The sequence below is a fragment of the Mus musculus genome, chromosome 19 (genome assembly GCF_000001635.26).
Source record: "Mus musculus strain C57BL/6J chromosome 19, GRCm38.p6 C57BL/6J".
Classification (NCBI taxonomy): domain Eukaryota; kingdom Metazoa; phylum Chordata; class Mammalia; order Rodentia; family Muridae; genus Mus; species Mus musculus.
In genome coordinates this window covers 50,183,173-50,198,856 of record NC_000085.6, presented here as the reverse complement: position 1 = coordinate 50,198,856, position 15,684 = coordinate 50,183,173, and the positions used below count along the sequence as shown (strand labels likewise).

At 42.0% G+C, this 15,684-nt stretch overlaps 1 protein-coding gene across 9 annotated transcripts in view; it reads left to right on the top strand.

Annotated features, from left to right (window-relative positions):
- Sorcs1 (sortilin-related VPS10 domain containing receptor 1) overlaps nucleotides 1-15,684 on the top strand; it is a 535,835-nt gene that overhangs the window by 480,273 nt on the left and 39,878 nt on the right. For all 9 annotated transcript variants that reach the window (XM_030251008.1, XM_017318265.2, XM_030251009.1 and 6 more), the window contains one exon: nucleotides 8,650-8,836. In XM_030251008.1, the coding sequence (XP_030106868.1) occupies nucleotides 8,650-8,836 (187 nt within the window). The remainder of the gene's footprint in view (nucleotides 1-8,649; nucleotides 8,837-15,684) is intronic.

Here is a 15,684-nt window from a genome sequence, read left to right as displayed (position 1 = left end):
GTGTGAAGGTCATATTGGAAATTCTTCATCTAGACATTAGATCTAGAAGCATTTGCATGTTGACTTGAGCAGATTTCCAAAATCAGACTCCACACATCTGAGGAGACCACAGAAAGCCAGCTGTCTGCATTCTATCCTCACAGGATGGAATATGATTTCGTGATCCTTGCCTGATTTCTCTAGCACCCTAGCATACACATACGTGATTTTCCTGCTGACATAATAAACTATGATGTCCTTTATGCTGTGATAGCTGTTCCCCCTTTGGGTCAAACCATAGAGATCATTATTGTCTTGCTTACGGAGAGGCACAGGAAATCTGTGTATTTGGAAAGATAATCTGTGCTTTTGAAGACTTTCTCGGACCATGCAGTAGAAAGAAATTGACAATATTTAGCCATTATATTAGCATTTGATGTCATCTCTGAGGGGTGCAGAGCTCTGCTTTGAAGGAATGCCCATAGGGCATAATGCTCATGAGACTGATGGGGACACCCTCTGTTAATGTAGAAGATAATCTTGAGATTTCAGCCATGGCAGCACCCATTGAACACCAAGCCCAAGAAACTGAAAATTGAGCTGAGAAAAAAAGTGAGAGCAGCAAATATCTCTTATGTGGGATGGGCCAAAAGATTACATGGAGACATCCAATGTGGGTTCTCTCATTTCTCTCACCAAGGTACCTCCGTGTTGACACGTACATATCAGGGCTCCCCACAAGGCAGTCCTGTTGTTACCTTAAAGTACACTGAGCACAACACAGGAATCCTCTGGTATCTCTCTTCTCTCAAGAATCAGACTCACATTCACTGGGTTGGGCGTGACCTAGTTAGTCTTTGTCTATCTTGTGCTGCAGTAACAGTGATTTAGGCCAGGCAATTTATAAGTAAAAGATGTGTTTTTCATAGAGTTCCAGAGAGGGGGGGAGTTTAAGATCCAGATGTATATCACATCTGGTGAGAGCCTTCTTGATGCTTCATTCTATGGCTGAACATAAAGAGAAAGAATCCCACCAAGCATGACAAGCTTCAGAGCCACTGAACACTAGCACACTCCATAGCATACCTCCGTGCAATAGGCAAACAGGCCAAGGTCATCATGTTATAGGAATAATCCACTTTGATGACAAATAATCCACTCTTAGAAGAATGACACCAACCCATTCATGGCTCTCTAGGTGCTAGACTGGGATTCTGTTTCCAACACCTGAACTTTGGGAGGTGCTGTCAATTAACCAAGCACTCCCACTATAGCCTCAAGCCTTGGCCCCATGCCACTCATGTAGAAGAAGTGCACTTCTCCCCATTTGCTCATACTGTGAGTTAGTGGCATGCTCTACCATTTCAAGGTAAGAAACTACTGTCCCACTGTACTAGGCTTCTCGGGTTATCATAGGCGACTTTGCTTTGCCTAAATATCTTCTGCAATGGGAAGAAAGGGGTAAAATATTAGATTGTTCTTGTTCACACTACTTTGTACCTAAAATTATGGTCTCAAGCACTATAACGACAACAGATTTGAAAAGCAAAAGTTAATTCTAGCCCCAATCAGTATAGCATCTACTATGATTTATTCCATAATCTATTCAATATTTAAAGATGTACAGTAATAAGCAATTCATTTTGCAATGTCTCTTATATTCATGTGACCTCTGTCCCCTTTTAAATTACAATATTTCATAACTTTCCTGCATCTGCTCACATTTCCTCTTCTCTTGCTGGTGTGCTGCTTCTGCCTTTTGCCTCATTCTAGGGCAAAAGGCATCAAGTGTTCTATATTCTCACTCCAATCGATCCTGTGTCATGTTCACTACATTGGAACAATATTCAGTTTCATAAGTTATTCCTCTACATCGCATTTTTGTTTAAGGATCTCAAACCTACTGCAGCACATGGTTGTGCAGTCTGAAGCAAAGCCCCAGGCAGCTCCTGCATGGACAGGACTCTTAACACAGACCATAGTGCAGTGTTTGCCCCGAGCCTCTCTGATTTCAGGAGCATCTCACTGTTTCACTTCAGGTCAGGGCCTGTCAGGGCTGACTCACTGAAGCAGTTATTTTTCCATTCTTCTCTGAACCTGTTACAGGAACTGAAAATGTCACATGTCTACCATGCACACAGGTTAATCTTGGCCTTATTGAGGCCACCTGATGAATTTGTTTTTCTATTGCAGGAGTCAGTGAGACCCTTAGAGTATCACCTTATAGATTCTGTGTGACTATTCTGCCTTTCTCTATCTTTTCTATCTGTGGCTATGCTCATATGTACAGATCACCAAGGGGAAATAGGAATTGATGGGAGAGCCCAGATGTTTGCTGGTCTTGGTCCAGTTACACTTACAGAAGGGACAGCTTTCTGACTCATTGAGTTGAAGTAACTCAGTTACACAGGAGATTTTTCTGGATACTGATTGGCAACACTGCTTTTCTAGTGTAGCCTCTACCTTCCTTATGCCTTAACCATTATACTACCTCACCAGAAAAGAGACAGAAAGTGTGGATTCTGGTTTCACTCTGAACCATCTTTGCTTAAATAAGTATGTTCACAGAGGGAAAAGTATGATCAAAGTTGGGAATGGACTGAAAGAAGAAGGTTAAGTGATGTTTTATCTTTGATACCACCATTCTCTCTGTCTAACAGAGAATTGAGCTGAACAGACAAGTTAAGCTATCAATAACCCTAAAACTTTTCATATTTTCTAACTAGCCAGATGCCATTAAACAGCTATTGAACTTCTACATGCCTCAGTTCCTACCCATTGTGTCTAATAAAAGTCAGATCTTCTTTTCCTTTATCCCAGAAGTCTTAACAGCCACATAAAATGATATAAAAGAAAATATAATCAATGTATGATCGTTTAATGCTATGGTTTCCTGAACTAATAACAACACTAGTTGACATGCTAACATAGAGGAAGGAAACTCCACAAGATCCTACCCCAAGATGAAAGGCTATACAGCTTGTCAGTGGCTGCTGAGAGAGGGAGAATTGGTTGGTGTCTTCCAGGAGAGAGCCTACAACACTGTTTGTCCAATCCTAACCATAGACACATGTCCATATGGACAATGATAATAGACTCAGTTTATTGTATATATGTACATATAGCATACATATACATAAAAAATTAAAGATGAAGAAGTTAGGAGTTTGGGAGAAAAAAAAGGACATGGGAAAACCAGAGGAGGAGGGCACAGTTCTGATGTAAATACAATAGTCATCACATTTTTAAAAAAATCTCAAAAGAATCACATTTTTAAAAATGTAAACATGTAGCTGGGTGTGGTGGCACACAGCTTTAATCCCAGCACTTGGGAGGCAGAGGCAGGCAGATTTCTGAGTTCAAGGCCAGCCTGGTCTACAACGTGAGCTCCAGGACAGCCAGGGCTATACAGAGAAACCCTGTCTCGAAAAAACAAACAAATGAGCAAACAAAAACAAAACAAAAAGAAAGAAATATCTACAGACAGTGTATCCGACATCATTGATACAGGCATTAATAACTGTAGGAGCCCTTAGGAGATACACAATTACTCCACTATTGTCCAACACCTAATTTTCCTCAAAAAGGTAGTACTGACTTTTCAGTTTTTTGAGGCACAATTCGTTATGTACTCCAGGGTGGCCTCAAGCTCACCAAGTACCCAGAATGAACTCAAAATCAAGATTATCTGTGAGCCCCAGGCTTCCAGATGCTGAAGTTGCAGGCAGGCATCAACCACAAAACTCAGCCAAGCAGCTGCTGTTTCTATGTACCTCACAGAACCTGGGGATTGAGCTGCAGTCTGCTAAAACTGAATTTAGTTCTATGCAGTGTTATAGAAGCATGCTTAGCACCCACACTCCTGAAGAGGCCTTCAACATTTGATATAGCCCCAACATCACCTATGTATTATCTTGCACTATAGCAGGACTGGACATCCTCTGAGGACCCTTGGAGAGAAGTGGGTATCTTCATTAAGGGGAAAACTAGAATCAGCAATACTTAGGTGTCCCAAGCTTGTGCCTCGCCAGCAAGAACACACTCAACCTAACAAAGCTTTATTGCTTTATTAGGAGGAAGACCCCGAACCCCGGAAAATGGTGCTGCTTATATACACCTTGGAGTGGCGTGTCAGCACCTGATTTGATGCTTGCCCATCGCCTCATTGCTATGCCCCGGGATGGGCAGTGACTTGGCACGAATTCACTCTTGCACCTGTGCACATTACTTGTTTACCAGTTAGGCACAGTGGAAGCCGGTGCCATCTTGTAATGACGATTGCTCACGGCTCTCCACACTTAGGAAAAAACTTCAGATAACTGATCCCAAACCAGGGACTCTCAGAGTTAGTTTTAAGAGGCACGCACTCCCCTGATGGTAGCTTTTTCTATCCACCATCATCTAATCTAGACTATCCCTCTTTGGCACCCCAGTGTATTAGGATGCTTTTGGGTTCATCCTCCGTGAGAAACACAAGGTGATCATTTTGAATGAAAACTATCACTGCGCCATATCCCCAACACTCTTGCTTCTAATATTTTGCTGCCTTGACATTGTTCTTAGGGGAAAGATGGGAATCAGAAACTTCGCCCCCAAAACCCAAAAGGGCCTTTTCTTTCCTCTAACTATCGAAAAGGGCCTTTTGTTTCCTCTAACTATCCAAAAGGGCTTTTTCTTTCCTCTAACTATCATATAGCATATTCTCATAATCTTTCTCCTCATCCTCCTTTCATCCATTTTCCATCTTCTTCCACTCATGGGTCCATGTTTCCCCATGTTCTCATTGCGTGAGTTCCAAAACCTCAACCTCCTTACAACTCCTTGCCCTCTTTATTCAGCTCTCAGCTCTCTTGCTCTGGGAGTCTTTCCTAGAAGTTCCCAATCAAAGTAACTTTCTATCTCCCCTTATGGCACAAACTCTGGACACCATGTATCCAGCTGTCCTTGTAATTACCCTTACATTAGTATTTTAAGTTTTGTGCATTTACTTAACGTGCATCTGTCTCAAAAGTGTTCCATAAAGTCCTAAAAGCTCAAGCCACATTTGCAATGCCTTTGCAGCTGTTTCCGGACGTGCATTTTTCGATTTAGAATCTTGCACGAGATACTCTATCATATCTATATTTGATTGATTTAATGAATGGATGAATGAATGAATGAATGAATGAATGTGCCAGCTTGTTCAGGCAAGGGATTATCTAGAACTTAGCCTATCATTGAAATTCCTACCTTATGTGGACATTAGAGTCTAGGAAAATGGAAGGAAGATAGCAGGTTAGTCCCAAGGCGATCAGTGATCATGGTGTTGTTAGGCACTGTGTTAAGAGCTCCTGAAGGTTGAAGTCTTGTCTAGCCTATTCCACTGAGTAGGCAAAGCTGTACCAGCAGTGATGCAATCTGTTATCCTTAACAGTGTGATGTAGAATCTTGACCTTTTAATCTCCCCACTGAGAACTCAGGCACAAGGCCTGCAATGGCATCCAGGGTCCTGGGGACTTCCTGTTATATTGGAATATGGCACTCCATTGTCTTCAGAGTTCTCAGTGTTGGCTGTGTATAATGCTGCCTTATTACCAATAAATTAGTGTGAACATTGAATGAAGTCATTCACACCCAGGGAGAACATTATCATGAAGAGAGACTTAAGAATGCTATTAAGTGAAAAAGCCATCATGACAGCAAGACAAACAGAACATGCTAATGGAAGTGTATGTGTGTTGTTTGTATGGTATGTATGTGTGTGGTTTTGTACTTGTTCATGTTTGAATGTGTATGTTTGTATGTGTGTGTGTCTTTGTATGTATGTGTGTGTTTGTAAGTGTGTATGTGTATATTTGAATGTGTGTATATATGTTTGTTTGAATGCATGTGTATGTGTATTTGTGTGTATGTATGTGTATATTATGTGTTTGTATGTTTGTTTGAATGTGTGTGAATCTACATTTGTATGTGTATTTGTGTGTATGATGTATGTATGTGTTTGTGTATTAATATGTCTTAATGTTTGTATGAACGTTTATATGTGTGTGCATGTATATGTGTTTGTGTGTCTAGATGTGTGCATATGTGAATGTATATATTTTTGTGTTCATGTGTGGCTGTGTGCTTATGTTTGTTTGCAAACAGGTGTTTCTATGTGAATGTGTGGGTATATGTGTACTTATGTGTGTGTGTGTGTTCTTATGTGTATATAAGTGGGTACGTCTGTGTGAATATGGACTTGTGTGTGTGTGTGTGTATGATTTGTCTACACAGACATAAGGTATCTTCTTGTATTGCCTTCTGCCTTACATTTTGCCACTGCGTCTCTCATTGGACCCACAGATTGCCAATTGACCAAATAAGCTCTGAGATTCCCAACCCCTAGTGCTAAGGTTTACATTAAATGTTGCCATGACTGCCTTTTGCATGCTAGGAAACCAAACTCAGGTCCTTACACTTCTGTGGGAAGCGCTTTCCTATGAGCTGTCTCCTCTGCCCCTTGGGAGGAGCTTGATGTAAGTGAGAAGATCCAAATGAAGTAAGTAATACTGGACAGAAAGGCCAGGGGGTTGAAGAATCAAGTAGCAGCAACTGACATCTCACTCTTTGTGGCTGTGTCAGGCAGCTCTAAAACAGAGTTGCCTGAAGACTGAGTCTCCCCAATGTTGCCTTACAAAGGTAGACTTTCATGATGCTGACTCTCAAGAAGGATGCCTACTCTGTATTCCTGTCTCATCCCCATCAGCAGTGATGTCTCTATTCCTGGTCTTAAGTCACAAAGAGCAATATCTACTTCTAATATTTACCTCAGACACTTGTTTTAAAATCTCAATTCCTTTCCCTTGCCCATACCTGTAGTTGACTTCTGAATGACTCTGCAACCCGAGAAAACATGGACGTAGAAATGGACAAGGGACAGAAGGAACAGATTAATCAATCCACTTGAGCTGTCCGCAGGACAGACAGATGCATTAGAAAGACGGCTGGCATTTGTATTTATTAGATACGGGAATTCAAGTAATCACAGTGTGTGAGCCTGTGGAGATTTGTGTAGTAGCTTGAGCAGTGTGGGTTTATTTTTTTCACTCAGGGAAAGATGTTGCTCTGTGATGTTACGGAAGGCTCCACTTCGCCCTCCTTGAACACTGGCCACTGTGCACGCCGCTCTTGCTTCTAGGCGTAGATTGAATTTGTAGGTCACATACACTCATAGGGTTTGAACTTTTTGCCTTTTACTGTGTATTAATCCTTTAAATGTCAGCATTTTAAAGTTGGCCTTTTTCAAAAGATATGATACCACTTAAACCTTACTTAATCGAAAATACATTTGTAGTTCAAAGGTTTTGGGTGATTTCGTTTGTGTTTTGTTTTGTTGTTTGCCTGAACATGTGGAAAGCCATCAAAACAAGAAGGTGTTAAAGAAATAAATCTTGATTTTGCCACTTGAGTCTAAGCATCGTTGTTCTTTACCGTATAAACCACCATCGCAAAGGCCCTTTCTTTCTTTCTTTCTTTCTTTCTTTCTTTCTTTCTTTCTTTCTTTCTTTCTTTCTTTCTTTTGTTTTTTTGTTTGCTTTTATTTTTTAATAGATATTTTCTTCATTTATATTTCAAATGCTATCCAAAAAGTCCCCTATACCCTCCCCCTGTCCTGCTCCCCAACCCATCCAAGGCCTTTTCTTTTTACAGGATTTCATAAATGCAGATTTCATCTCATGCCTACACATGAGAAATGTAGAATGATAGAATATCTAAACTAATATTTAAATGACCATTCTATGTGTTTTACAGTCTCATTTTACTATTTATTTTACAGTTATTTATTTTCAGAACATTGTACCAACTAGTATGCACATGGCTCTTATGACAGCCCACTGAGTTATGATGGAAAAATGCTTTCATGCCCATTTCATAGGTTTGGTAACTGAGATCGAGAGAAAAGAAATGAATTATAGGGTGTCATATAACTTGTTAGTGGTGACTAGGATTCAAGGCTGAGCGAAGCCTTCATTCTTTGGCCGTAGTGCTAAATCTCATATACAAGAGTAAATGGGAAATCCAGAGACCATGCTTTCGATCCCAGAACTGTAGCTTCCTAGCTGAGTGAACTTTCAGTAAATAAGGAAGCCTTTCTAGACTCCACGTTCATTTATGAAGTTGATGATCATTGCCTACTCTTTTCTCCACGCTAACATTCTTCAGAAATGTTTTGATCTAGCAACACAGTGAGAAAAAAAATGTCTATGTTCAACAAGAAAAAATATGAACAAAGCAGAATTGATGGTCATTATCACAAATAGTTCTAAGTCTCATGTCATATCAGATTCCAGATAAGGTATTTTTCATTCAACATGGTTGGGGAACTGGAAATAAGACAATTTGAGGTTATTGAAGATCTATGTAGTATTCTTTGACTATGCCAGATCATATAATTAATAGAGACTTCTAATGAACTGAATATTACATTGAAATTGGTAAATCAAACACTTAGTATTAGAAGCTTTGAAAATTGATATTTGATGCGAGTTTGCCTTAGATAGTATTCATAGCAAAGTACTTAATTGTTACAGGGATGATAAAGCAGAGAGATGCTCTCACCTGCAGGAAGAAGGTGAGAGAGCCTCAGCCGCCAAGGCAAGAAGAGCTAAGCATCAACTCTCTTCCATCTAACACTGGTCTTTCTTACAGGGTGATGTGCAGCGGACACTCATCCAAGTGGACTTCGGAGATGGCATTGCAGTATCGTATGTCAACCTCAGCTCTATGGAAGACGGTATCAAGCACGTATATCAGAATGTGGGCATTTTCCGAGTGACCGTGCAGGTGGACAACAGTCTGGGGTCTGACAGCGCCGTCCTGTACTTACATGTAACTTGTATGTTATTACTGTTGTTGACTTATTGACCTACCTTGAATAGCGTGCACTTTTAAAAATACAATGTTGATTGCTCTGTCTAGAGGATTTACAGTAGATATATCTTTAGGAAGGGAAATTGAAAGTAAGAGAGAGAGAGAGAGAGAGAGAGAGAGAGAGAGAGAGAGAGAACCAAGAAGTGTGACAGACAAAATCTTAGACTTTAGATAGAGCCAAATTGTTCTTAATTCATCTTGTCTGCCTCTTCCAGTACCCTCAAAGAAACACAATCTGCCTTTGATGGGTGCTCACAGCACTTGCTTAAAACCTATGTTTCCATCTTTGTCCTTGTTCTATTTTTAAGGCAGGAATAGTTGCAATTTGCAATCAATGCAGATGCCATCTCAGTCATTAAAGGTAAAGGGTTTCTCCGCTACAACATTAGAGGTACCTTACCAAGAATAATCCTCTTAGTTGTTTTCTCCTTTTAAATAAAATGTGTGTCCTGAATTTTGGCCTGTAAGCAACCTGTTATTGGAGAGGAGATGGTCTAAGGATATAGAAGATGATATAATATAAATGTAATGTAAATCCTATATTAGGAATCAGGTCCTAGACTTCTACATGCTCTACCAGTGAGTAATTTTAATTTTTGAGTTTTGTGGTAAAATAATAACTTCTAAATTATATGATTATTAAATTATAAGTTGGGGGTATAAGGATTTGTAGATGTGAGGCTCCTCCTAGCAGTCCTGGGACTTTCAGTGTTATTACAAAAGAAAAAAAAAGTTCATGCCAAAATGGAACATGCTGTTCTGTACAAGTGGCCTTCTTCAAATTCCAAGTCCAAGGGCAAGAGCATTAAGGCTGTGCATCACCTGCTGCCTCTCTCTTTCACCCAACCCAAGGGATGGGTCAAATGTAGAAAGCCCCAAACAGAGCATCTTTCATAAAAGAGTTGTAGTGGTCCAGTGAGTAGGACACGGTTGCAGAGGGATGGCCAACCCATTGTGTGACTGCTAATAACTTGTCTCTGTGTCTTAGACAGATCTGGGTGTGCTTTCTCTTCTCTGGGTCTGAACAAAGCTAGGCACGTTTCCCTGTCTGTTTACCCAATCGTCTTCCTTCTGGTTGCATTTTACTGACCTCTTGTTGTGTACTCCAGCCAGGCTTTGCACTGTCCACACTCTGTGTGTGGATTGCCTCGGTTCTGAAAACCACCCTGCATCAGGGATGGTGAGCAACCATTCTTTCCTGGGGTTCATAGAGATAAAGTAAATGATGTAGAGTCAGACTCACTCCCTCATGCAACCGGGCTCTAGAGTTGTGGACCTGTCTCAGCTCCTGATGCCTAGGGTTAATGTCAGGGATGATGTTGGCTTGGGGAATCCTTACCAGAAATCCTCTTCTTTCACACAGCTCGTGGGACAATGACAATGTTTAGGTTCATGACATGTTAAGTAAGCTTCCATCCATCCTGCTACCTATAGGGTCTAAGACACAGGACCCTCTACTTATTGTGTTTATAGTAATAAATATGATGACAGGTTTGGAATAGTCTAAAAATCTTTAAAAATAGATCACAAACAATATCTGCAACCAAACCATTTGCCTCTGAAGTAACTATATTTGTTGAGAGTGGCTGTGTATCCAGTCTTACTACTTCTCCTTGTCAGGCTATAAGAGGGTTTTTGCTGCAAGCCTACCCACCCGGGACTTGCAACTTCATACCATGTCTCACTAACTTCAAATACATCATCCATACACCAATCAGTTGTCAGGATGACTTTAAAATTCAGTCACAGCTTCCTGTCCACATTTCTCAAGATCTCCAGCCTAGTCTTGGGATTCAACCTCTTCATATCGTGTAAGTGCTTCTTTGCTTACTGGCTTCTCAACCAATGCTCTCACCATCTTGCCTCAGGACCCTAGGTTTACCAAATCCTGGGGAGGAGTGTAGAGCTTCCCTCAATTCAAGAAATTTAGGATTGCTAAATCCTTTAGTTTTAAAAGAAAGGAGATTTTTGTTCATACACAAGTCTCTCTCTCTCTCTCTCTCTCTCTCTCTCTCTCTCTCTCTCTCTCTCTTACAATGAAATGTGTATATTCTGACATCAATCTTTTAGGCTCATGTTTGTTGAATGTTGGGTAAGCATTCCTTATCTCCATTATCACTTTCTAAGCCTGGCCTTGGGGAACAAGAATTAGCTATTTTATGCTGATTGTTTCGAAGCAGGATATGTCTTAAATAGTTCGCTTGAACGTAGTAAAATCCCATTGCATTAATCTCATTCCGGCGGGTGTTCTCAAGCTTAAACCTTAATCCTAAAGGAACCATGTTCCGTTCCATGCACACAAACTCACTTGGTTCATCTTTTACATCCACTAGAATAGATAACATAGGTGGCAGGAGCCCCTTCTCTTGGATGCAGAAAACAATGATTGGAAAACTTTCAGTTTGATATTCCTTTGCACCAAAGTCATACGCCCAAGCATTTTGAACACATGGGGTGTCCTGACTGATTCTGTGTGCCTGAGGTCCAGGCTATCCGGGTAAAAGATGGGTTAGCACTGTGAATGGAACACGAAGGAGCTGACGATCACACTGTGGTTATATTAGTTACTTTCTGTCCCTTCTGTGACAAAAGCAAGGAGAAGTTTATTTTAGCTCATGATTCAAGGTGCAGTCCACCATTCTGAGGGAGGTTTCACAGGAGGGATATCACACAGCAGGTCACATCGCATCCACAGTTCAGAAGTAGATTGTCATGGAAGCTTGTGCTTGGCTCTCTCTCTCTCTCTCTCTCTCTCCCTCTCCCTCTCCCTCTCCCTCTCCCTCTCCCTCTCCCTCTCCCTCTCCCTCTCCCTCTCCCTCTCCCTCTCCCTCTCCCTCTCCCTCTCCCTCTCCCTCTCCCTCTCCCTCTCCCTCTCCAGATAGCTATAATTCAGACACACCAGAAGAGGGCATCAGATCCCATTACAGATGCTTGTGAGCCACCATATGGTTGCTGGGACTTGAACTCAGAACCTCTGGAAAAGCAGTCTGTGCTCTTAACCGCTGAGCCATCTCTTCAGCCCTTCTTCCTCTTCTTATGCTATCCAGGACCTGAGCCCATGAAAGGATGTTGCCCACAACATCAGTTATTTCAATTAAGAAGCTCCCTCTTCGGTTATAAGTTTTGAGAACTACTCACTCACACCGGTTGTTATATAAGTTGCTAGGAACACCCGGTACTTGGTGGAACTTAGGGAGGTTTGATCCTTGGATGATTCTGGCTCAGGTCAAGTTGACAGTCAGAATATCCATTACAGTGATTGAGCACGGATGCCTGGTTTCATGACTCACTCGTCTCTAAACCTAAATTCTTTCCTCTGTCAAGAGTTGCACATTTTGTACCCAATGATTCTATCAAGCAAAATATGTGACATTCTGGTACTTAATCAGATTTAATTTTAACCCCCCTCCTACAGAGGGGCAGCTGTATTTGGACTTGGTGAGCTATGAGCTAGGTGAGAGTTAGCTGCAATTCTTACCTCTCAGGCCTTTCCCATCGCTTGCTTGAATACACATTCCCTGCAGTCACCAGAAAAGAAAAGTGATTTGATTCCAAATCAAAGGTTTTTCAATGTGAGTTTGCAAAGGTCATCAGAAACAAATAGAGCCGATGTTCCGCTGTAGCGTTGCCAGGAGTGAGCAGGCATCTCTTGCAGGGCGCCAGGGTAATTTATTGAAGCCTGACAGTTGGAAATTCTTTGGGGATAGTATTCACTCTACTCTGCTACTTTGCAAACTAATGAGACACTTGGTGCAGACTTTCGGGCCTTCAGCTGGATGGGGCAGAGGATTTCAGCTCAGAAAATGACCTCACTGTGGCCATCGTTCAGAGATGAGAGCCACTGAAGTGACCACAAGCCTATAGGATGAAATATAAATGACAAGAAATGGACTGGGGGAGGGCTTAATTCACCATGAATGCATCTCCCTAACTTTCCATACATAGGAACAGTGTGCCTGTCTTGATGACTTCATGCTGACCTGTGTGACTTGAAAATACAGGAGATTTTGCAGTGATGGACACTGTGGTTGTGTGGGCATGGAAATAGAACATCAGAGTTATATGAAGTACTGCTCACTTAGTCACCTGCCCCATAGTTGAATGATATAAATATAATGCTATGGGTTCTATCTCAGACCTAGTAAATTATCATATATGGAAACATGACATCGTAATATCCTTCAAACTACACTGAAGTCTGAAGAATCCCGCTTTTAGATATTTTCCTTATGGTTTGAATATTATTTAATTCTAGTATTTTTGTTTTTTAAAGTAGCCTTTAAACAAATAGCAATGTGATATAGTTGCACGGTTTAACTAGATTGCATGTCTCTAGAACATAAATCTAAGAGGTAGGCAACAATAGTCAATAAACGCACACACGCACACACTATTCACTTCCATAGACTTCAGCTATTTTGTGCATTCTAGAAGTTCTAACCAAAACAAAAGAAAACTCAGTTACTCAAGAAATTCTCATTCAAAGATATGAGATGATACAGCGCCACCTGCTGTCCATCTTATGTATCACAAGTATCTGTGCGGTGGAGCTGAATCTGCCTGTTTGATCAGCACAGCTGGTGGTAGCCATAGCAAGATATTTCACTTCCTGTCCCTGACACATTCTTAATGTATCGGGCTATGGGCACCAGGAAACAGGTGCTTTACATCGATAGAACGTAAATGAGTATGAGAAGCCGTAGCGAGTTGCGCTATGACGTTCATACCTGTTTCCAGGTGCGCGCGCGCACAAACACACACACACACACACACACACACACACACACACACCACATGCTAAGGTAAAGCTACAAAGCAGGCACGCACCTGCTTCAGAGCCTACAAACAGCATGTACTGGATCGTCAGCACATCTTGGATGTCCTTGGCAGCATTCCCGTCCAGCCTACTATCTTTTCACACATCTCGTTTCCTGTCAGCATGGCGGGCACACCTCCTCTGGTCATGTTCACTGCCTCTGTTCTCACCCCGAAAGGGTCCAAACAGACACTTGGTAGGAATCACTCACCTTACTCCTTACTGTCTGATGCAGTTTCTGAGGAGCTCTTCTTGAGCTTTCCATCAACAGGAGCTCTCTTTCCTAACTCCGCTTCGTACTTCACTGCCTTCCCTCTTCAAAACTGCCTTCCCTCTTCAAAACTAGAAGCTCCACCCTGTGTCAGGTGTTCTGAGCACCTAGGATCATTCCTGGTGGCTGGCAGCACTCAAAACTACTGAGCTTGGCCAAACAGTTCAGTAACGATTGCAATTCATTGTTACCCACAATGACACCTGGACATTTTCTTTATTCTGATGTTCTGACAATGGACAAAAAAGCAAACTGAATGCTCATCTGTTGAGACAGAGAAACTGAATTCCTCTGGGAGGATCTGAGATTTCCAGGATAGATGCCTAGTTCCCTTCTCCTTCTTCTTCTTCTTCTTCTTCTTCTTCTTCTTCTTCTTCTTCTTCTTCTTCTTCTTCTTCTTCTTCTTCTTCTTCTTCTTCTTCTTCTTCTTCTTCTTCTTCTTCTTCTTCTTCTTTCTCTCTCTCTCTCTCTCTCTCTCTCTCTCTCTCTCTCTCTCTCTCTCTGTGTATGTGTGTATGCGTGTCTTTGAAAGCTGAGTATGGGATGTCACAGCACATGTGCAACAGCGAGAGAGGACAGCTTTGTGAAATCCTCTCTTTCCACCTTCACATGGGTCCCAAGGACCTAACTCAGTTCACTGGGCTTGCACCGTTGGCCTGGCTCACCAGCCTGTTGTCTTCTGAATCGTTTATCTTGGACCAGCTGAACCAGTGTCCAAGAGGAGGGTCTGCTTGATATGAAGGTCTTTCGTTTCTGAGAAAGGTCTGTAAACAAAAGGCCCTGGGAAGAGCAGGGCAACCATGTGCTTGGGGGAGCCCAGGAGCTGCTTAAGCAGTGAACACAGCAGAATGAGTTTCCTGGTGCCAGGAACCTGTTTACATGGTACTCAACTTTCCACTTGTGTGCAGCTCAGTTCTAGGCAAGTCTAACTCAGTGCCAAGTACCAATGTGCCACACACTAGCCTGAGCTTATGGCTCTCCTGTTGTATGTTGACACAGCCACAGTTACGCGTATTCATAGCTTTAACCCTCTAGATCATGAGAATAATCATTGAAGAAGACACGATGCCTTTGCCTATTCCCATCTCTAACATCAGTTCAAGAAACCCCAGATCCTGGTTTATCTCTGAGAACAGAGCCCTGTGGAATGAAATTGTGGAATCTTATCTTTTAACTGTTGCTGTTTGGACTTTATAAATTACTTAGCGTTGACCTTTTTCCACATGCATGATTTCAACCTGGTAGGTAGATCAGTAAATTGACTTGTATCATGTAGTTGTTCATTATATGCCGTTTTTCTCTGAGGAGGGACAACAGCCAGCATTTCCCTCGGAGAGTGTGCCTGCAGTGTTTGGGGGTTTCCAGGATGAATGGGTGTCCTCTCAGAGCAGACAAAGTACAGCTGCAGGAGTCCTTCCCCTCTCTATAGCCACTCTTACGTTGCTTTTAAAACAAAATCCAAAACATGCTATTTACCAAATGAAGACTTGGGAGGCAGATGCCATGGTGAAAGCCTGCGAGCTTAGAGAGGCAGAAAAGCACCCAGCTGACTTTCCTATTCTACGGAAGCCCAAGGAAAAAGTTCCTCCTCCTCCTCCTCCTCCTCTCCTCCTCCCCTTCTTCTCTTTCTCCCTCCTCCTCCTCCTCCTCTTCCCCTCCTCCTCTTCCTCCTCCCCCTCCTCTTCCCTCTCCTCCTCCTCCTCTTCCCCCTCTTCCTCCTCCTCCC